The sequence below is a fragment of the Haliotis rufescens genome, unplaced genomic scaffold (assembly GCF_023055435.1).
Source record: "Haliotis rufescens isolate VD_foot unplaced genomic scaffold, xgHalRufe1.0.p SCAF_29, whole genome shotgun sequence".
NCBI classification, from domain to species: Eukaryota; Metazoa; Mollusca; class Gastropoda; order Lepetellida; family Haliotidae; genus Haliotis; species Haliotis rufescens.
This window is the reverse complement of record NW_025963990.1, coordinates 5696610-5721146: the sequence shown is the minus strand read 5'-3', so window position 1 is coordinate 5721146 and position 24537 is coordinate 5696610. Positions and strand designations below refer to the sequence as shown.

Sequence of the window (24537 nt, the reverse complement as noted above, 5' to 3'; positions counted from 1 at the left end):
TCCCCGAACGGGCGATCGCTGCGAGGAGCTTGAACGAAGATATAACAAAGGGAGGTAACTCTATTTCCACCCACGTGTATTTCCTGTGTGAACCACGAGGTTGACTTGCCAACAACTCACGCTGCACTAATGGATCATCTAAAAGACGGATGGTTTAGCGAACTGAGCGAGCTGTGGCCTGGACAATGCATGTCACTTCAAGTGGAGAAGGTCCTTTTCCATGAAAAGTCCAAATATCAGGATGTACTGGTATTTAAAAGGTTTGTTTATAAATCGAGTGTGTGTAGATCGATTAGGGCTCTTGTCGCACGATCTAACAGCTTCGCAGTGTAAGTACAATGAGATTTGTTTCGAAATTGACAGTGTCAACCAACATATATGCAGCTTTTAAGTCAGACGAAGGGCGAACGATAAGAAGAACCGCTTATCAATTCGGCACAGGGAAAATCACTCCGACATAACTGCTGCACGGCCTTTATCAGCTGTTTTTACCTCAACCGGTTACTGCTAGAAGGCCAGTCTGCTGTTACCACTTATGTAGCGTTGGTTTGTTGTTTTACGCCGCACTCATCAATAATCCAGCCATATGAAGGCGATCTGTAGATAATCGAGTCTGGACCAGACAATCCAGTGATTGACATCATGAGCATCTATCCACGCAACTGGGATACGATGACATTCAACCAAGTCAAGCAAGCCTGACCACCCAATCCCGTTAGTCGCCTCTTAAAGGGTACATTTTCATTAAGCAGTAATTTTTCTTCCTTTCCTATAAAATCGTCGCGAAAATATTTTTGGGTGGCATAATTGTTTCAACCAGGTTATTTTACCTACATTTTTCTACATAATTCATAAATAGTTTTGGGCAATATTTGATATTCCTACACAAGTGCTAAATAACTTTCATTTCAGAATGGGGGCGGTCGGGTAGCCTAGTGGTTAAAGCGTTAGCTCGTCACGCCGAAGACCCGGGTTCGATTGCCGATATGGGTACAATGTGTGAAGCCCATTTCTTGTATCCCCCGCCGTGATATTGCTGGAATATTGCTAAAAGCGGCGTAAAACCATACTCACTCACTCATTTCAGAATGTTCTATTTCAGGGTGAAATTAGAATATTTAGTTTATTATATAAGGTTTAATTTAATTTGCATTGTCTATTGTAACTGGTATATATCTTAGGGCACAAATAACATCACATTAAAACAGGTTAACTTACTATACACTGTAAATGTCTAATTAGCCTGAGGGATCACTGAATTATCTATTGTTTTAAGTCAGCAGGCATCCCTCATCGGGGCTATTATTACAAAGGGTGGAACTAGGGTCATTGATACAGGCTAGGAAATATGCAACTCTCCTACCCAGAGTTCCTTGTAGCCACAGTAACATATGCACCTGCATTTTCACCACCGTGGTTTAAAATATCACTAAATTTTCAAACAGCAGTATCAATATTATCTTCTAATAATAGAGAACATTCATTCAACATTTCCTTTCTATTATTGCTGTATAATTAGTTAGATACGAAGTGATCTTATCTTCAGGGAGTCTGTATCTAACTGTATGATTTATTGACAAACGAGTAGTTGCAGGCCTCTTATTGGGTTGACAAGCTAAAGGTAGGATGTTTTTTCAGAGTAAATAGTATTGGCAAATGGACTCAGTTTGCTGAAGAACCGACATGTGTATTATATTTGTAAAAATATCAGTAGAAATAATAAAAAAGTCAACAACGCTGCATCCAGAATATGATACAGGAGTCATATTGCCTCTGATATCTGATTTTAATCTTCCATTAGCTATATAGAGATTCTCACCTTCGTGTCTTTCGATATCAAATATAGTTTTTCAACTTTTTGTTAACGAGTGTTGATATATTTGTTATCAAAAGATACAAGGATGAGATTTTATTGATTATCCAACATCATTCTTCCAACGTTTTCAGTTTGTAGACAGTGAAAGCAGTGTCTTAAGTCTAAAACGTACTCACTCTCCTACCCAGAGTTCCATGCGGCTGGCAGCCAGCTAGCATAGTACCTCTGCCACAGGCCAGCGCCATGTGACGATTCATCACATCTTTCACAGTCCATTCAAGATATTGAATATGCTTTTCATCCGTTTCATGTTTGACAAGTCTACACATTTTCATAAACAAATGTCAAAGAATGTTTACGGTTCATTAAGAAAGTATCCTAATACGTGAAAATCTATTTGTTTTTGCGTAGTTATCCTTTGTTTACATCGGTTGTGCGGCTCCACGTGCTGTCATCGAAGCCCAACGGAGAGCTAGCGATACGGTCACTTTGATGTCTAAATATATATTGTCATGCAACTCACTGTCGCAGTTTATCTATTATATAATGGTGCAAAACAATATGTTAAGCTACCCAAATACTTGCATTAGTCCGTACTAGACTGATTTCTGAAAAGGCGCGTTTGTTTACAAGTCCGGTCAAATGATATACAAATTAGCCTGTGGCAGTGGTGTTATGCTGAGTCACCACTGCGCCGGAGTGTGGGAAATATGTACATTTATATAAACATTCTATTGTATTTCAGGTATCTATAGGTCATAATCATTGTTTTAGGGATTATATGCTAGGGACTATATTAGGGACCAAATTATAACGAAGTTCAGTGAGAGTAACGGTTGGACATAGAATGAGTTGAGACTCAGCTAGGTCATTCTATTATTCTCACACAAGGCCTTGAGTTGAAGATGTACTGTTTCTAGATCCCTTATTGTTTATTATTTAATGTCTTAGAATAATATTTAAATTTGAGTTGTGTTCAATGTGTATGCGGCAATCTGATTGGCTGAAACAGTCTGCCATTTTTGCATTCATTTTCCTATGAACCAAAAAATCTTAAGCCATGCATCCAACGTTTTTCAACGTGACGTCAGCGTAGAACAACTGTGACATCATCTGAATGCCGTGGCTTACAAAATTGATACTTTACTTTCCAAGCCATTATTCATGTCATGTCCTCGTTAATACTGTAAAAAATATAGAAACAAGCTACTAAGGTAACCTAATTTGATTATAAGCATTGACAGTTGAATTTTTTGTGTTCATTGAGGTATGAATCAAAAACCAATGTGCAAACCTTTGTAAGAATCCGCTACTGTGTCCCTATTGTACCGTAGAATTTTTAATCAAACTTTTTTATCCCAACACGAACCCACATTTCCAGCAATCTGGTGAAATATTGTACATGTTTCTTAAACTTACCAAAGAGTGCATGTGCCTCGGCATCAAGAGGAATCCTAGCCGTGCACTGCCCCAGCTTTTCACCGTCTTTGACAAAGCTGAACACACAGTTCATTATTTTTAAATTCACCTCCATTGCTGTCAATCTGTCATCCTTTAACTGCGGGAAAATCTGTCATGTTGAATCTAAATTTGGAATTTCGATGCGAAACGATTCCTAAATCGGCCATGGCGGGACATGGGACTTTTAATTCTCCTTTCGTTTCATCCTGACAATTCATTTTTTTCATGCCAGGAAAAATTTCAAATCGCTTAACATTCTAGACTGGTCCCCTGGGTCAGTTGCGCAGCCTGCTTTCTGTGGCGAAGCATTTGCGTCTTGAAGACAGACTGTTTTTGACCATTTTAATCATTTTACGATAAGCAGTAAGTTATTAATTTACGTTGAGCAGTTATTTTTTGGTATTTTCCATCAAGCATTTTCGATAAAAAAAGATGAATTTTACGTTTCCGATAGTGTTTGAAGGGTGTTTTACGTTAAGCATTAAAACCAATCAGGACCCTCCTCTTACGAAAAGCAAAGTCACCTTCTACGAGTTGCTAAAGATCTATTCTACCCCAGATATTCATGAGTGTACCACTCATGTTACGAAATAGAACAATGGACTGAAATCAAGATTCATAATAGGCAAGTACAGTTACATTGTTTTTATGAGATCCACCATTATGCATATACATGCAACATCTGGTACTATCAACTGTTAACCACTTGTGTAACGAAATAAAACTGACAGTTATTGTAATAAACAATCCTATACAGGCCTCAAGTTACAACTAAAACGTTCGCCAATGCAACCTAAATTTCAGTTTGTCTGCTGTCTAAATTTCAGAAGTAGCCAAATGACTCCCTTGAACAATATCTTATGGCGACTAAATTCTATTGCTACACATCTGCAGACACAAAAATAAATAACAGCTGATCTTGGAAAAACATGTCTGCTAATATTTGTACTCGCAAATAATTCATCCTAAATTCCTCCTGAACCGAAATATACTACTCAAAAGAAGTTAAGGATCACCCGATTCTTTCATATTGGTTATGTTAATCTGTCATGACATGAGAGATTAACTATTGTAATATGAAAGAATCAGGTGATCCTTACCTTCTTTTTAGTAGTATACATAAATATTAATGTAATTAGTTCTTCATTTTAGCTGACAATGCTCATCGGATAAGCAAGGATATACCTATATAATCTGGTAACATAAATTGCATCATTGTTTGTCATGTTCGAGTCACAAGTAACAAAAATCAAGTACAGTTTCCACTAACATACAGTTCCAAGACTAGTGCTATAACTTGCACATATTATAAAAGTTATTTGATTAAAGATGATTTCAAATGCTTTTGGCTACCTGCAATATTGGCTTGACTTCTGTATTTTATTCCTGGCTACCTGGAAAAAATACTACTATGTAAAGATTTAAACTTTGAGGCCTGCTATAGGGGGCCTGTATGGTGTTTAGGCAAGGGGAGTTAAATTGTACATTTTGAGATATTATTAATAGAGAATTTTATCCAAGTGTTTCACATGATCAAATATTACAAGACGTGTTAATAGTTACTAATGTCTGAGACTTGTACAGTGTTCCGGCTGGCCTTGAAACTGCCAGGCCTTGTGGACTGGCTACTCTAAAAATTACCAGTCCCCCTAATTTTGCCCAACTTTCAAGAAATAAAAAAACCCATGAAGCGTATTTGGTTTGAATTCTTTCAACATCATGTTCAGTACAAAGATGTCATCTCTGAAGTAACTTAGATCCATACATCATTCACACAAACTTCAGTCACAATTTTCTCTTTTTGTTTTAATATTTCAAGATGAAGTTACTAGAAATGGGGGGGCACGGGTGGCCCAGTCGTCTAAGGCGCCGCGATTCGCTGTGCAGAGTTGCGTCCCTTGGGCACGCCAGAAACCTATGATTGTGGGTTCGAATCCCGGTTCGCCCCGATTATGTTTCTAGGTTTGTCAGCACCATACCCGTGCTCGTGGGTTTCACCGAAGTGGTAAACGTCTGAGACCTGCATCACTTCTGGCTTTCCTCCCACATTAAGCTGACACGCCACGTTATAACTGGAATATTGTTAAAAGCGGCGTTAAACCCAACTCACTCACTCCCTCACTACTAGAAATGGATATTTAACCTAGAAATAGACAAGGGGAAGCCCTAACAGACAAGCTGACTTCGTTAAAAAAAGGTATTATGTGAATATCACCAATGTTTTTTTCAACAACAAAGATTTATAAGGTACTTTATTTTCCGGTCCACAGGGACTGGCAGTCTCAAGAATTACCGGTCCAAGCCTAATTTTACTGGTAAAATACTGGTAATTACCGGTATACGGGAACGCTGAACTTCTAGAAGATTGTTTAACTAAAATAAATAAAATCCTTTAGTTTTGTCACAGAAATCTGAGTCAACCACACTCTGTACCAGCAGTGTTTGAAATTAAGGGGGTCCTAAAGGTTTGCTCCCACAGTGTTTCATAATTTAAATTGGGGCGCCCTACACTAATTCTTTCATTTTTGTTATGCAAGGTGGGGGCACGGGTGGCCCAGTCGTCTAAGGCGCCGCGATTCGCTGTGCAGAGTTGCGTCCCTTGGGCACGCCAGAAACCTATGATTGTGGGTTCGAATCCCGGTTCGCCCCAATTATGTTTCTAGGTTTGTCAGCACCATACCCGTGCTTGTGGGTTTCACCGTAGTGGTAAACGTCTGAGACCTGCATCACTTCGAGCTTTCCTCCCACATTAAGCTGACACGCCGTGATATAACTGGAATACTGTTAAAAGCGGCGTAAAACCCAACTCAAGAAGAAGATGTTATGCAAGGAGCCTTTGACTTTAATTTTACTCTGATTGGATGTGGCACCTGCATCTTGGGAGCCAGAGATGATGGTTGAAAAATGTTTGAAGTTCTTCTAGTCCTTAATTAGGGTACCTTTAGCTACTTAACAATACTTAAAGGGGAAGTGTACACGCAAAAATCACTTTCTTTCTTTTTCTAAACAAAACGCAATTTTAGAATTAGTTAGTATCTGTGTTTGAAAACATACACTCATTTTTTTTCACAGTGAAAGTAGGAAGCTCACAATAGTGTTAAAATGATATGCCGTTATGAGGCCTTCGTTTTACGAGCGAAATAGGCCTGAGTTATCCATGGTGTTTTTGTTGTGGAAATAGAACACTTGGTAAATGTGAAAAATATAAATCGTTTTAATGCGAAAAATATGTTAATTAATTGTGATATTTTTATATTTTTGTCTATGACACTTCTATGTTAACACTTTTAATGTGGAAAAAGTACAAGAAAAATTGGTTCATTTCCGTGTGAACTTGCCCTTTAAGGGATCGGGTGGTCAGGTTCGCTGACTTGGTTGATGCATGCCGTCGTATCCCAATTGCGTAGATCAATGCTGATGATGTCAATCACTGGGTTGTCTGGTCCAGACATGATTATTTACAGACCGCCGTCATATAGCTTGAATATTGCTGAGTGCGGCGATAAATAACAAACAAAAAAATAAAAAAACAAAGGTTGCCTTTGATATTAATAAAACTGATCTGGGTTAGCAGATGTGATTGTAGCAGCAATTTCCATCCTTAGTCATCAACTATATTCTATCTTTCAGTTCATTTAGTTCCAAATATGTGCACATGGTAAATTTGTTTCAATCACAAAAATGACCAAAACATAAAGCACATGTTCAAGAGATGGTTAGGCATGGACCTATTGCTTTCAAGCAAGATTGATTTATGTGAAAAAACTCATGCAGTATTTCTTGTCATAAAAGGCGACTATACTTGCCGTAAAAGGTGACTATACTTCTTGTAAAAGGCAACTAACGGGATCGGGTGGTCAGGCTCGTTGACATGGTTGATGCATGTCATCGATCCCAATTGTGTGGATTGATGCTCATGAATCACTGGATTGTCTGGTCCAGACTCGATTATTTACAGACCGCCGTCATATAGCTGGAATATTGCTGAGAGCGGCGTAAAACAACAAACCAACCAACCAATTTAATGAGATTGGAATTAAAACATTCTAATGGTGTGTGTTTACAGTAAGACGTATGGCAACGTCCTGGTCCTGGATGGTGTGATACAGGCCACAGAGAGAGACGAGTTTTCATATCAGGAAATGCTTGCACATTTACCCCTGTGTTGCCACCCAAATCCAAAGAAAGTAAGTTCTTAAATATCTTTTGTTTGTTTGTTTTCTGTTGTTAAACGCCGCACTCAGCAAAATTCCAGCTATATGATGTCGGTCTGTAAATAATCAAGTCTTGACCAGACATCCCAGCGTTTGACATCATGAGCATCAGTTCACGCAAGTGAGATACCATGACATGCATCAACCGAGCCTGATCTCCCGATCCTGTTAGTCGCCTCTTACGGCATTTTCGGCCACTCCGGATCTTCATGGGTCTCTTGTGTATCTCAGTCCATGCTTGACTTTGAGGCGCCTTCCGGGATCGGGTGGTCAGGCTCGCTGAGTTTGTTGATGCATGCAATCATATTCAATTTGAGTAGATCGATGTTAATAGTAGTAGATGTATTGCTGTGCTGTAGTAGATGTATTGCTGTGCTGTAGTAGAATTCGTCCCGATTCTCCCATTCTCAATCCAGATCTGATCAGATTTGTATTTTCCACGTGGTAAAAAAAAGACCGAAACTGTCCTGATTCTCGCAAATGAGATCTGACAGTGATCCGGACAGTGAACAGACAAAGGCGGTACACATTCCCCAAGATAGGGACTCAATCTGGATAAGAAACAGCAATTAACAATTTCTCGAAAACATGCCTGTTCATCACGACAGCATCCTGATCTAAAGGACACATTCCAGACAACACAGGTCATTGTTATGATTATGATTCTGTACAGCAGAATCTGTCGCGACAGTCACGATTGTAATCCGCCTAGACAAAATAGGCTGAGTTTCCCGAATGTTACGGGACGCACCACACTGTCGGGAGTGCTTGGCCAATCTCATTAAAATCAGACCTTAGTTCTCGCTACCGCTAAACAAAGATCTGAGGACATCCCATTACGGGTCAGGTCAGACCGACCTTACGCGAACTTTGACCGACCAGTAGAATGACCAATCAGAAGGCAGCTTTCTCGTGCTTTACGGCACTAATTTCAAATTAGCGACTACGCTTCGAAACATATTTTGACAAATTCTCGATTACAAATTTGAAACCTAAACGAAAAAACATTCTGGAATGGCTGATAGATGGTCTAGATTTATGGGTTCAGTCGTTAAACCTGTAACTATCGTTCGGAATACCCCGTGTAAAGTTTTCGAGGTTGTTTGATTAGAAATCACATTCCGACTGTTACTTTCATGATCTGGTAAGCGACGCTCTCATTGGTCGGATGAAAGGTCGTTCTGACGTGACCCCTAATGGGATGTCTTCAGATCTTTGTTTAGCGGTAGCGAGAACTAAGGTCTGATTTTAATGAGATTGGTGCTTGGCCGACCTCTCTGGACCTTGCCCGATCCATTGTTCCGAACGTATTCGACTGTGTTCAGACAATGATAGGACATTCCAGATTATTGAGGATAGTAATCCGACTTTTTCTCTTTTCGCGTTGTGGCGCTGTCTGATCTCAAACGGGAGCTATAATCGGCACTGTGTGAACGGTGAACAGGTGACTTGGACTGGGGGGTCAGGCTCGGTGATTTGGTTGACAGCTTGTCATCATACCCTGCATCTGTGGATTGTCACTCATGATACCAATCACTGGATTGTCTGGTCCAGACTTGATTCTTTATAGGTCCAGACTTGATTATCTATTGGGTACTGCTTTGTGATACTGCTGTAATGATGACAATAATATAGTTTTATAGATTTATATGACAATAAAAAGAAGTGGATTTTCTATCTGCAGGTGTTGATCATCGGCGGGGGAGATGGGGGTGTGGCCCGCGAGGTTCTGAAACACCCTGAGGTCGAATCAGTTGACATGTGTGAAATCGATGAGGTAAGCATGTCCACTTGTGTGTTGCTCTATTAGGGGACTGACCCAGAGGTCGAGACAGTAGACATGTGTGAAATCGATGAGGTAAGCATGTCCACTTGTGTGTTGCTCTATTAGGGGACTGACCCCGAGGTCGAGACAGTTGACATCTGTGAAATCGATGAGGTAAGCATGTCCACTTGTGTATTGCTCTATTAGGGGACTGACCCTGAGGTCGAGACAGTTGACGTGTGAAATTGATGAGGTAAGCATGTCTTCTTGTGTATTGCTCTGTTAGGGGACTGACCCTGAGGTCGAGACAGTTGACGTGTGAAATTGATGAGGTAAGCATGTCTTCTTGTGTATTGCTCTGTTAGGGGACTGACCCCGAGGTCGAGACAGTTGACGTGTGAAATCGATGAGGTAAGCATGTCCACTTGTGCATTGCTCTATTAGGGGACTGACCCTGAGGTCGAGACGGTGGACATGTGTAAGATCTATAAAGTAAGCATGTCCACCTGTATATATCTATATAAGGAACTAACCATTTATGATTATTCTGGGGAGGTTGCTGGGAGTTTTCTTAGAAACAGATTTTTTTTTCAGTCGCAGTCTCCAGAAGGAGGAACCAAAATCTTTTTCTTCTTCCCGCCACATTGAGTTCAGAACATCTAGTATGCCTGTTGAACAGTGGTTTTTTTTGTAAAATCATTACAAAATTAATGCTATTCAGAAGTTTCTGGAAGATATTTAAAAAAAATAGAACAGTCCCAGATCCAAACTATCAACGATTGTTTTTATTGGCTCTGACAGGCCATTCATTTACAGGCGACACTCATCAGTATGTTAGCTATATCACATATGACTTGAATACTGATGATGGTGGCGGACAGGAAAGTTTTTGTAATTCTAGATCATTGTACATGATATTTATTTTTCAGAAAGTTATAGAAGTAAGTAAAGAATATTTGCCAGAGATGTCAAGCAGCTTCGCTAATCCCCGCTTGAATCTCCACATCCATGACGGCTTTGACTTCATGGGCAAACACCACGGGGAGTTTGACGTCATCATCACAGACTCCAGTGATCCTATAGGTAAGACAACTAGCTTTACTCAGGGAAGATGTGTTGTCATCTTCCCAAGGCAAGAGAGTTAACTGACTATAAAAGTCCAGTTACCACCCTTGCCGAACTAGGCTGGTATTATGGAGTTACATTTTGGCTGGACTAACGAGTCTGTGCAAACAAAACAAAACGAAATAGAAATCTGGTTCGTATGTGTCATGCAGATTTCAGTCGATTGCAGGATTTGCAAAGCATATGCACCACCAACTAGTCTACAGATATTTACCAAATCTTTTAATGTTTTTAATCAAGGTGCTCACGTGATTCGAGGTTTTGCGATGGAAGACACATTTTATCACAATCTAGATCTTGATTATCGATCAGATTGTCCTGACTGGGCGCCGCCATTTTGGTTGAAGTGGAATCTGATTGGTCTGTAGGAAAGGCTTAGAAGGGACTCATAGCCACTAGTGGCACTACAATCGAGCCCAGGAATTCCAGCCTAGTTCGGCAAGGGTGGAAACTGGACTTTTAGAGTCAGTTAATTCCCTTGCCTCGGGAAGATGATGTGTAGTTGGCAGTAGCTCCGTGTGCTGCTTGCAGTGCACAGGATAGAGTGATGTCTCGGACACTGACACTTGATGGCTGGTTGTGTTGTCAGGTCATACTGGTGGTTGTGTGCATCCACACACTACACTTCCACTGCTCTGTTGAGACCCGTGAAGATTCCGGGGTAGAACAGGTCTTCAGCAACCCGTGCTTGCCGTAAAAGGTGACTATGCTTGTCGTAAAAGGTGACTAACGGGATCTGGTGGTCAGGCTCGCTGACTTGGTTGATGCATGTCATCAATCCCATTTGCGTGGATTGATGCTCATGATGATAATCACTGGATTGTCTTGTCCAGACTCAATTATTTACAGACCGCCGTCATATAGCTGGAACCAACTGCTCTGTTGATTGTCATGTTGCACCTCGTCCTTCTGTTTTCTTATCCATCCATTACCATCAGTCCATATCTCTTTGTATTTCTGTAATCATTATATTTTCGAATATCCCAAACTTCTTTTGAAAGTATATATCATTATCTTGATTATACTTTTGAGTTGAAAACCCAATCAATGAAACCTTGGATTTTGTGGTTGCAATGTGACAGGCTTCTCTGGCATGTAACATGTGACTGTGCTGTAGTAGATGTATTGCTGGTTAGGGCTGTGCTGTAGTAGATGTATTGCTGGTTAGGGCTGTGCTGTAGTAGATGTATTGCTGGTTAGGGCTGTGCTGTAGTAGATGTATTGCTGGTTAGGGCTGTGCTGTAGTAGATGTATTGCTGCTGGTCATTGCTGTAGTAGATGTATTGCTGGACAGGGCTGTGCTGTAGTAGATGTATTGTTGGATAGGGCTGTGCTGTAGTAGATGTTTTGCTGGTTAGGGCTGTGCTGTAGTAGATGTATTGCTGCTGGGTCATTGCTGTAGTAGATGTATTGCTGGATAGGGCTGTGCTGTAGTAGATGTATTGCAGTAGATGTATTGCTGGATAGGGCTGTGCTGTAGTAGATGTATTGCTGTTGGAGCTGTGCTGTAGTAGATGTATTGCTGGATAGGGCTGTGCTGTAGTAGATGTATTGCTGGATAGGGATGTACTGTAGTAGATGTATTGCTGGTTAGGGCTGTGCTGTAGTAGATGTATTGCTGGATAGGGCTGTGCTGTAGTAGATGTATTGCTGGATAGGGCTGTGCTGTAGTAGATATATTGCTGGATAGGGCTGTGCTGTAGTAGATGTATTGCTGGATAGGGCTGTGCTGTAGTAGATGTATTGCTGGATAGGGATGTACTGTAGTAGATGTATTGCTGGTTAGGGCTGTGCTGTAGTAGATGTATTGCTGGATAGGGCTGTGCTGTAGTAGATGTATTGCTGGATAGGGCTGTGCTGTAGTAGATATATTGCTGGATAGGGCTGTGCTGTAGTAGATGTATTGCTGGATAGGGCTGTGCTGTAGTAGATATATTGCTGCTGGGGCTGTGCTGTAGTAGATGTATTGCTGAATAGGGCTGTGCTGTAGTAGATGTATTGCTGAATAGGGCTGTGCTGTAGTAGATGTATTGCTGGATAGGGCTGTGCTGTAGTAGATGTATTGCTGTATAGGGCTGTGCTGTAGTAGATGTATTGCTGGATAGGGCTGTGCTGTAGTAGATGTATTGCTGGATAGGGCTGTGCTGTAGTAGATGTATTGCTGGATAGGGCTGTGCTGTAGTAGATGTATTGCTGTATAGGGCTGTGCTGTAGTAGATATATTGCTGCTGGGGCTGTGCTGTAGTAGATGTATTGCTGAATAGGGCTGTGCTGTAGTAGATGTATTGCTGGATAGGGCTGTGCTGTAGTAGATGTATTGCTGCTGGGGCTGTGCTATAGTAGATGTATTGCTGTGCTGTAGTAGATGTATTGCTGGATAGGGCTGTGCTGTAGTAGATGTATTGCTGTATAGGGCTGTGCTGTAGTAGATGTATTGCTGGATAGGGCTGTGCTGTAGTAGATGTAACAACTGTAGTTTTTTAGTTCACAATTCTGGTCATGTTTCAGGCCCTGCATCGTCACTGTTTGAGAAGTCCTACTATGAACTAATGAAGAAGGCCCTCAGACCGGGAGGCATCCTCTGTAGTCAAGGTGAGTCCCACTCCCATCTGTAGTCAGGGTAGCCCTCCTCTCCCCTGTTGTCAGGGTAGCCCTTCTCTCCTCTGTAGTCAGGGTAGCCCTTCTCTCCTCTGTAGTCAGGGTAGCCCTCCTCTCATCTGTAGTCATGGTAGCCCTCCTCTCCCCTGTAGTCAGGGTAGCCATCCTCTCCTCTGTAGTCAGGGTAGCCATCCTCTCCTCTGTAGTCAGGGTAGCCCTACTCCCATCTGTAGTCAAGGATACACCTCCTCTCCTCTGTCCTCTAGTCAAGGGTAGTGCTTGTCTCCTCTGCCCTCCAGTCAAGGATAGTGCTTCTCTCCTCTGTCCTCTAGTCAAGGATAGTGCTTCTGTCCTCTGTCCTCTAGTCAAGGATAGTGCTTCTCTCCTCTGTCCTCTAGTCAAGGATAGTGCTTCTCTCCTCTGTCCTCTAGTCAAGGATAGTGCTTCTCTCCTCTGTCCTCTAGTCAAGGATAGTGCTTCTCTCCTCAGTCCTCTAGTCAAGGATAGTGCTTCTCTCCTCTGTCCTCTAGTCAAGAAGAGTCCAATTGTCCTCTGTCCACTAGTTAAGGGTAGTAATTGTCTCCTCTTTTCTCCAGTCAAGAGGAGTCCAATTGCCCTCTAGTCAAGGATAGTGCTTCCCTCCTCTGTCCTCTAGTTAAGGATAGTGCTTCTCTCCTCTGTCCTCTAGTCAAGAAGAGTCCAATTGTCCTCTGTCCTCCAGTCAAGGGTAGTGCTTGTCTCCTCTTTCCTCCAGTCAAGAAGAGTCCAATTGTCCTCTGTCCTCTAGTCAGGGAGAGTCCAATTGTCCTCTGTCTTCTGATCAAGGAGAGTCCAATTGTCCTCTGTCCTCTAGTCAAGGAGAGTCCAATTGTCCTCTGTCCTCTAGTCAAGGAGAGTCCAATTGTCCTCTGTCCTCTAGTCAAGGAGAGTCCAATTGTCCTCTGTCCTCTAGTCAAGGAGAGTCCAATTGTCCTCTGTCCTCTAGTCAAGAGTAGTCCTACTTTCCTCTGTAGCCAAGGTGAGTCCATTTGTCCCATCCTTCGTAGTCCAGTCATTCAGTATTTGCCCCCTTTGTCTTAGACTGGTCCAACATCTGCTGGTTGTAGTAGACAGCTTGATGGACTGGTTGGCCAGACTTGATGTTTAAAGAACCAAACAAACACAACCATTCAGAATGCTGTAGCAGCCTAATGGTTAGAAAATGTTTGTATATATATATAGTGAACTCCTTGCTGCTTGAATATTATTATCATCTTTACTATGATATGTATTCTAAAAATGAAAACACGTGTTTAAGGTGATCATTAATGTTCATTGAAAGGGGGCACGGGTGGCCCAGTGGTCTAAGGCGCCGCGATTCGCTGTGCAGAGTTGCGTCCCTTGGGCACGCCAGAAACCTATGATTGTGGGTTCGAATCCCAGTTCGCCCCAATTATGTTTCTAGGTTTGTCAGCCCCATACCCGTTCTCGCGGGTTTCATCGAAGTGGTAAACGTCTGAGACATGCATCACTTCGGGCTTTCCTCCCACATTAAGCTGACACGCCGTGATATAACTGGAATAATGTTAAAAGTGGCGTTAAACCAAACTCACTCACTCACTCACTCACTCATTGAAAAGACATTTGATTGCAGGGGAGTGTGTGTGGCTCCATTTGGAACTCATCCGGAATATGCTGGATTTCTGTAAGACCATCTACCCCTCAGTCAGCTACAGCTACACCACGATACCCACGTACCCCAGCGGCCAGATCGGCTTTGTGATGTGTAGTCTTAACCCAGTAAGTATCCAGGCCATGATACCCACGTCACCCAGCGGCCAGATCGGCTTTGTGTTGTGTGGTCTGAACCCAATAAGTATCCAGGCCACGATGCCCACATACCCCAGTGGCCAGATCGGCTTTTTGTTGTGTGGTCTGATCCCAGTAAGCATCCAGGCCACGATGCCCATGAACCCCACCGGCCAGATCGGCTTTTTGTTGTGTGGTCTGAACCCAGTAAGTATCCAGGCCACAATACCCATGAACCCCACCGGCCAGATTGGCTTTGTGATGTGTAGTCTGATAGCAGTAAGTATCCAGACCATGATACCCACGTAGCCCAGCGGCCAGATCGGATTTGTAGTGTGTAGTCTGAACCCAGTAAGTATCCAGGCCACGATACCTACGTACCCCAGCGGCCAGATCGGCTTTGTGGTGTGTGGTCTGAACCCAGTAAGTATCCAGACCATGATACCCACGTACCCCAGCGGCCAGATCGGCTTTGTGGTGTGTAGTCTGAACCCAGTAAGTATCCAGGCCACGATGCCAATGTACCCCAGTGGCCAGATCGGATTTGTGATGTGTAGTCTGATAGCAGTAAGTATCCAGGCCATGATACCCACGTACCCCGGTGGGCAGATCGGCTTTGTGTTGTGTGGTCTGAACCCAATAAGTATCCAGGCCACGATGCCCATGTACCCCAGCAGCTAGATCGGCTTTTTGTTGTGTGGTCTGAACCCAGTAAGTATCCAGGCCACGATGCCCATGTACCCCAGTGGCCAGATCGGATTTGTGATGTGTAGTCTGATAGCAGTAAGTATCCAGGCCACGATACCTACGTACACCAGTGGCCAGATCGGATTTGTGATGTGTAGTCTGATAGCAGTAAGTATCCAGACCATGATACCCACGTACCCCAGCGGCCAGATTGGTTTTGTGATGTGTAGTCTGAACCCAGTAAGTATCCAGGACACGATACCTACGTACCCCAGCGGCCAGATCAGATTTGTGATGTGTAGTCTGAACCCAGTAAGTATCCAGGCCACGATACCTACGTACCCCAGCGGCCAGATCGGCTTTGTGATGTGTAGTCTGATAGCAGTAAGTATCCAGGCCATGATACCCACGTACCCCGGTGGGCAGATCGGCTTTGTGTTGTGTGGTCTGAACCCAATAAGTATCCAGGCCACGATGCCCATGAACCCCAGCGGCCAGATCGGCTTTGTGATGTGTAGTCTGATAGCAGTAAGTATCCAGGCCATGATACCCACGTACCCCGATGGGCAGATTGGCTTTGTGTTGTGTGGTCTGAACCCAATAAGTATCCAGGCCACGATGCCCATGTACTCCAGTGGCCAGATCGGCTTTGTGTTGTGTGGTCTGAACCCAATAAGTATCCAGGCCACGATGCCCATGTACCCCAGCGGCTAGATCGGCTTTTTGTTGTGTGGTCTGATCCCAGTAAGCATCCAGGCCAAGATGCCCATGAACCCCAGTGGCCAGATCGGCTTTGTGTTGTGTGGTCTGAACCCAGTAAGTATCCAGGCCAAGATACCTACGTACACCAGCGGCCAGATCGGCTTTGTGTTGTGTGGTCTGAACCCAGTAAGTATCCAGGCCAAGATACCTACGTACCCCAGTGGCCAGATCGGCTTTGTGTTGTGTGGTCTGAACCCAATAAGTATCCAGGCCACGATGCCCATGTACCCCAGCGGCTAGATCGGCTTTTTGTTGTGTGGTCTGATCCCAGTAAGCATCCAGGCCACGATGCCCATGAACCCCAGTGGCCAGATCGGCTTTTTGTTGTGTGGTCTGATCCCAGTAAGCATCCAGGCCACGATGCCCATGTACCCCAGTGGCCAGATTGGCTTTGTGATGTGTAGTCTGATAGCAGTAAGTATCCGCACCGTGATACCCACATACCCCAGCGGCCAGATCGGCTTTGTGGTGTGTAGTCTGAACCCAGTAAGTATCCAGGCCACGATACCTACGTACACCAGCGGCCAGATCGGCTTTGTGGTGTGTGGTCTGAACCCAGTAAGTATCCACACCGTGATACCCACATACCCCAGCGGCCAGATCGGCTTTGTGTTGTGTGATCTGAACCCAGTAAGTATCCAGGCCAAGATACCTACGTACCCCAGCGGCCAGATCGGCTTTGTGTTGTGTAGTGTGGTAATTCAGTTATCTGGTATCCATGGTAAACTGCCGCCTGCTCTTTCTCAGTTGTCTAGCGCCATAAAACCATCATAAATCAACATGTCAACACACAGACATGCATGCATAACACTGTACAAGTGCAATAATCGCAAATGCGACGTTAAATGCCCTTTCACGTCACTCACTTCACCTTAAACTGTCTAGAATTGTACATAGCATAGAGTGTAAAATTGGTCTTCAGCAACCCATGCTGGCCCTAAAAGGGGACTATGCTTGTCGTAAGAGGCGACTAACGGGATTGGGTGGTCAGGCTCGCTGACATGGTTCATGCATGTCATCGACCCCAATTGCTTGGATCGATGCTCAGGATATTAATCACTGGATTGTATGGTCCAGACTCGATTATTTACAGACCGCTGACATATAGGTGGAATATCGCTGAGTGCGGCGTTAAACAAACAAACGAACAAAGTATATTTTGTTTCTTCATGGAATGATGACTGTTCTTGCCAGGAAATGAACTTTGAGGACCCCATCAATGCCCTGAGCCGGGAGCAGGCAGAGAAGCTCAAGATGAAGTATTACAACACTGCCATCCATAAAGCCGCGTTTGTACTTCCGGAGTTTGCAAGAAAGGTGAGTCATTCTTATCAGTGTCACGATATCACATTTACCCTGTGATAAGCTGTGGCAGAACATTTACCTTGTGATAAGCTGGGGCAGAACTTTAACCTCAAGATAAACTGTGGCAGACATTTTACCTTATGATAAGCTGTGGCAGAACTTTTACCTTATGATAAACTGTGGCAGACATTTTACCTTATGATAAACTGTGGCAGAACTTTTACCCTGTGATAAACTGTAGCAGAACATTTACCTCGTGATAAACTGTGGCAGAACATTTACCTCAAGATAAACTGGCAGAACATTTACCTCATGATAAACTGGCAGAACATTTACCTCAAGATAAACTGTGGCAGAACATTTACCTCATGATAAACTGTGGCAGAACATTTACCTCATGATAAACTGTGGCAGAACATTTACCTCAAGATAAACTGTGGCAGAACATATACCCCATGATAAATTGTGGCAGAACATTTACCTCAAGATAAACTGTGGCAGAACATTTACCTCAAGATAAACTGGCAGAACATTTACCTCATGATAAACAGGCAGAACATTTACCTCAAGATAAACTGTGGAAGAACATTTACCTCATGATAAACTGTGGCAGAACATTTACCTCATGATAAACTGTAGCAGAACATTTACCTTATGATAAACTGTACCAGAACATTTACCTTATGATAAACTGTGGCAGAACATTTACCTCAAGATAAACTGTGGCAGAACATTTACCTCATGATAAACTGTGGCAGAACATATACCCCATGATAAACTGTGGCAGAACTTTTACCTCATGATAAACTGTGGCAGAACATTTACCTCATGATAAACTGTAGCAGAACATTTACCTTATGATAAACTGTAGCAGAACAAATACCTTATGATAAACTGTAGCAGAACTGTTACCTCATGATAAAGTGTAGCAGAACATTTACCTTATGATAAACTGTAGCAGAACATTTACCTTGTGATAAACTGTGGGGGAACTTTTACCTTGTGATAAACTGTAGCAGAACTTTTACCTCATGATAAACTGTAGCAGAACATTTACCTTATGATAAACTGTAGCAGAACAATTACCTTATGATAAACTGTAGCAGAACTGTTACCTCATGATAAACTGTAGCAGAACATTTACCTTATGATAAACTGTAGCAGAACATTTACCTTGTGATAAACTGTGGGGGAACTTTTACCTTGTGATAAACTGTAGCAGAACTTTTACCTCATGATAAACTGTAGCAGAACATTTACCTTATGATAAACTGTAGCAGAACATTTACCTTATAATAAACTGTGGCAGAACTTTTACCTTGTGATAAACTGTAGCAGAACTTTTACTTTGTGATAAACTGGAGCAGAACTTTTACCTTGTGATAAACTGTAGCAGAACATTTATGTCAAGATAAACTGTGGCGGAACATTTACCTCATGATAAACTGTGGCAGAACATTTACCTTATGATAAACTGTGGGGGAACTTTTACCTTGTGATAAACTGTAGCAGAACATTTACGTCAAGATAAACTGGCAGAACTTTTACCTCATGATAAACTGTGGGGGAACTTTTACCTTGTGATAAACTGTAGCAGAACATTTACGTCAAGATAAACTGGCAGAACTTTTACCTCATGATAAACTGGCAGAACATTTACCTCATGATAAACTGGCAGAACATTTACCTCATGATAAACTGTAGCAGAACATTTACCTTATGATAAACTGTAGCAGAACATTTACCCCATGATAAACTGTGGCAGAACATTTACCTCAAGATAGACAGTGGCAGAACATTTACCTCATGATAAACTGTGGCAGAACATATACCCCATGATAAACTGTAGCAGAACTTTTACCTCATGATAAACTGTGGAAGAACATTTACCTCATGATAAACTGTGGCAGAACATTTACCTTATGATAAACTGTAGCAGAACATTTACCTTATGATAAACTGTAGCAGAACTGTTACCTCATGATAAACTGTAGCAGAACATTTACCTTATGATAAACTGTAGCAGAACATTTACCTTATAATAAACTGTGGCAGAACTTTTACCTTGTGATAAACTGTAGCAGAACTTTTACTTTGTGATAAACTGGAGCAGAACTTTTACCTTGTGATAAACTGTAGCAGAACATTTATGTCAAGATAAACTGTGGCGGAACATTTACCTCATGATAAACTGTGGCAGAACATTTACCTTATGATAAACTGTGGGGGAACTTTTACCTTGTGATAAACTGTAGCAGAACATTTACGTCAAGATAAACTGGCAGAACTTTTACCTCATGATAAACTGTGGGGGAACTTTTACCTTGTGATAAACTGTAGCAGAACATTTACGTCAAGATAAACTGGCAGAACTTTTACCTCATGATAAACTGTGGCGGAACATTTACCTCATGATAAACTGGCAGAACTTTTACCTCATGATAAACTGGCAGAACTTTTACCTTGTGATAAACTGTGGGGGAACTTTTACCTTGTGATAAACTGTAGCAGAACATTTACGTCAAGATAAACTGGCAGAACTTTTACCTCATGATAAAATGGCAGAACTTTTACCTCATGATAAACTGTAGCAGAACATTTACCTTATGATAAACTGTAGCAGAACTGTTACCTCATGATAAAGTGTAGCAGAACATTTACCTTATGATAAACTGTAGCAGAACATTTACCTTGTGATAAACTGTGGGGGAACTTTTACCTTGTGATAAACTGTAGCAGAACTTTTACCTCATGATAAACTGTAGCAGAACATTTACCTTATGATAAACTGTAGCAGAACATTTACCTTATAATAAACTGTGGCAGAACTTTTACCTTGTGATAAACTGTAGCAGAACTTTTACTTTGTGATAAACTGGAGCAGAACTTTTACCTTGTGATAAACTGTAGCAGAACATTTATGTCAAGATAAACTGGCAGAACTTTTACCTCATGATAAAATGGCAGAACTTTTACCTCATGATAAACTGGCAGAACTTTTACCTTGTGATAAACTGTGGGGGAACTTTTACCTTGTGATAAACTGTAGCAGAACATTTACGTCAAGATAAACTGGCAGAACTTTTACCTCATGATAAAATGGCAGAACTTTTACCTCATGATAAACTATGGCAGAACATATACCCCATGATAAACTGTAGCAGAACTTTTACCTCATGATAAACTGTAGCAGAACATTTACCTTATGATAAACTGTAGCAGAACAGACTGCCTCTGTGGTCTAGTGGTAGAGGGTTTGCCCAGAGTGGAATGTCGGGGTTCGATCCCTGGCCGCGTCAAACCAAAAGATGTTAATTGATTGTACTTGTTGTTACCCTGCCTGGCACATGGCGCTAAGGGTATAAAACATGGACCGGTCGGCCCGGAGTCCGTATACTGTGTCTGAATAGGGTATCTATGTTAAGCTGCTGTATGCCATCTCAGTCCCAATAAGTACAATAAAATTCATGGCGTCTTACCCCATTTAACGTTACCTCATCGTGGGAACTGTTTATTTTGTAATACTCTCCTTTGATTTCAGGCTCTTCAAGATGCATGATGTACATTCCTGATGTCCGCCGGCCAGTAACCATGGTAACACAGGTTACCAATGGTTACACACTGATGTTTATACCTCTACAGATGTATATCACTGTTTAATCATGGCACACAGTTGGGGGAGGGATTGTTTTCGACATGTGTTTTTTGTTGCATATTTGTTATGTTTCTGTATTTTTAAAAAAACATGCGATTCCAGAACAGAAGAGATTGCCAAATTGTGGATTGGTTGGCCAAACTGTTTGACATGGCTGTATCATCTTACTCTGATGGCTGGGTTGTTTGTCAATCTCAATATTATCTACACAATTTCGGTGACATTTTTTTCTATTGTTCATTTTTTAGATTTTAACCGGAGAACTTTGTCAAAATATTATTATTAAAAATATCATAAGCATAGTCTTGAATGGAAGTCTTTCGGATTGGCTCATATCGATTTCAGATGTCCTCAGGGGCGGTCGGGTAGCCTATTGGTTAAAGCGTGCGCTCGTCATGCCGAAGACCCGGGTTGAATTCCCGATATGGGTACAACGTGTGAAGCCCATTTCTGGTGTCCCCCGCCGTGATATTGCTGGAATATTGCTAAAAGCGGCTTAAGACCATACTCATTCACTTACTACTCACTCTTATTGTTCATTGTTCAGATGTCCTCAGATCTTTGTGTAGATTGTTGGCCTTGGTTTCTGTCACTGGTTTGGCAGGCTAGGCCCTCAGTACTTCCATGCTTGTTAGCGATAACTAAAGTGGGGATTTGTCATTGTCAATACTTCATGTTTGTATACACTGTGTTCCAACATGACATATTGAATACAGAGCTGCCATTCAGTTTAGTCCCAGTTTTTACCAAAGATTCCAGAAAAGGCATGGTTCCAGCAAGGGTAGGGGCAGTCGGGTAGCCTAGTGGTTAAAGCGTTCGCTCACGCTGGAGCCGCGTGTTCGATTCCCCACATGGGTACAACGTGTGAAGCCCATTTGTAGCGTTGAACGCCATGATATTGCTGGAATATTGCTAAAAGTGGTGTAAAACCATACTCACTCACTCCTACATGGCACATTGAATACAGCGCTGCCATTCAGTTGAGTCCCTGTTCTTGCCAAATATTCGAGAAAAGGCATGGTTCCATCAAAAGAGGGGGCGGTCGGGTAGCCTACTGTTTAAAGCGTTCGCTCGTCACGCCGAAGACCTGGGTTCAATTCCCGACATGGGTACAATGTGTGAAGCCCATTTCTGGCGTTAGACGCTGTGATATTGCTGGAATATTGCTAAACGCGGCGTAAAACCATACTCACTCACTCCTACAAGGCACATTGAATACAGCGCTGCCATTCATTTGAGTCCCTGTTTTTGCCAAATATTCCAGTAAGAAGGCATGGTTCCAGCAAGAGAGGACCCATTACCCAGATTAATGTGTTCTCAGCCTAGTTCACTCAAACAGCAATGTTCCTCGTGTTGTAGGTTGTGTCATAGCTTGTGTCATGGCCATGTGGCTGCCTACTCCAGAGGTGGAGGCGTTAAACAAACAAACAAACAAATAAACAGGTTGTGTTCACATAAAGTTCATGCACAGTGTCTAGCTCATTAGCCTCACTTTTTGATGAAATGTTGACTATTTGTTATATGTTGGGGGCAGCTTGGTAGCCTAGGGGTTTGACGTTTGACCATACTCCTGTCAAAATCTATTTAGATACACTATAAACCGATCTGGTCATGCATACACTGACCGCCTCCATGATCTAGTGGATAGAGCGTCCGCCCGGAGAGCGGAAGGTCCGGAGTTCGATCCCCCGCCGCATCATACCAAAAGACGTTAAAAGATGGTACTTGTTGTGACCCTGTCTGGTGCTCGGCATTAAGGGGCTAAAACAAGGACTGGTCGGCTGGGAGTTGGGTATTCATGTTAAACTGCACCATGGTATCTCAGTGGGCTAGCACTATAAATCGGCATCAGTCCGGACTAATACAAGCAGCCACACACACACACACACACACACACGTGCATGCACGTCGCTATATAAGTGCAATAATCTTGGATGAAACGTTAAACCCAAATTCACCTAACCTCATGCAGACACTGAAGTTGACTGAAATTTTATCTTTATGCAAACATATACAGTCAGAAGGAATGTGCACATCGTCGGAAAGAAATGTGAAAATTTGTCGCTTATAGTGTAACCATAGATAATTTTTGCCATTAAACAATATAATCATGTGACTGACCACGGGTCCGGGTAGTCCTGTGGGTACCTGTGTCCTACTCAGTACCCACTCGACCCGAATACCCGAGTTACCTGTCCCAGCCTGAGTGAATCCCATGTCTGGCGTACCCCTGCCTAGATATTGCTGGAATATTGCAAAAAGCTGCGCAAAACCAAACTCACACTCTCACTTGCACTCTCACTCACTCAATTGTTCATGTTGATTGGTTAATTACAAATAGTGACTAGGGGAGGAACATAATTTATGCAAATGTATTGATGACTTGACAGTAACATTGTTGACTATGCTGTATAAGAACACTAATTAAAACCACAAAGGACGCAACGGGCCACAAATAGCTGAAAGGTTGTCACAGCTTGGCTTCATTTGGTCATTCATGAAGTTTGCTTTTATGTCTAAATATGACGCTAAAATTGACCCCTTACAGCAGGAAACATTAAATGTTTCAACATTCTCATCAAGGTTTGGATGAGCAGTAGCTAGTTAGTCTATATGTTCTATGCAATAAGATCATGTATAGTGATACCTGGCTGTCAGGGTGGAGACCATGCCAAAGACTAAGTTGTTTGGTACTGTCGGTAAACTGTCGGTCAACATCAGCCCTGGAAAACTGGATTCCTTTAGACCCGTGAAGATCCGGGGTAGAATAGGTCTTCAGCAACCCATGCTTGCCGTAAAAGGCGACTATGCTTGTTGTAAGAGGTAACTAACGAGATGTGGTCAGGCTCACTGACTTGGTTGATGCATGTCATGGTAACCCAATTGCATGGATCGATGGTCATGATGTCAATCACTGGATTGTCTTGTCCAGACTCCATTATTTACAGACCACCAACTTTTAGCTGGAATATTGCTGAGTGTGGAGTTACACAACAAACAAACAAACAAACAAACAAACAAATGGATTCCTTTAAGGTTTTGTCTGCTACTCAAAGACTTTTTGCATTAGAGACTATTCTTCCAAATTACCTTGGGGATTTGTTTGGCAAATGTCATGAAAATGTAAACCATATTTGGGAGTTTTGTAAAACATGGTAATATCATTATGAATTTTTTTAGGCATGGTTACCTTGACAGTCAGGAAATTTGGTTGCAAATCAAATCCTACCACATCAAACCTAGGTCATAGTCTGGATGTAATGTTCAAAGGTATATTAAGACTCTTGAGAAACTCTTGATTAATTACTTGGAAGGGCTGCTACTGTTTTTGCCTGTAGTTGCAAACACCTCTAGCATGTTT

At 42.2% G+C, this 24537-nt stretch overlaps 1 protein-coding gene across 1 annotated transcript; it reads left to right on the top strand.

Moving 5' to 3' along the window:
* Positions 1-58: 58 nt before the first annotated feature.
* Positions 59-22618, top strand: LOC124123783 (spermidine synthase-like). The gene is made up of 8 exons (XM_046486955.2): positions 59-260; positions 7344-7464; positions 9176-9268; positions 10186-10339; positions 12890-12973; positions 14613-14758; positions 17411-17533; positions 21063-22618. The coding sequence occupies exons 1-8, from the start codon at positions 130-132 to the stop codon at positions 21078-21080; spliced, it is 870 nt and encodes a 289-aa protein (XP_046342911.1). The 5' UTR covers positions 59-129; the 3' UTR covers positions 21081-22618.
* The last annotated feature ends 1919 nt before the right edge of the window (positions 22619-24537 follow it).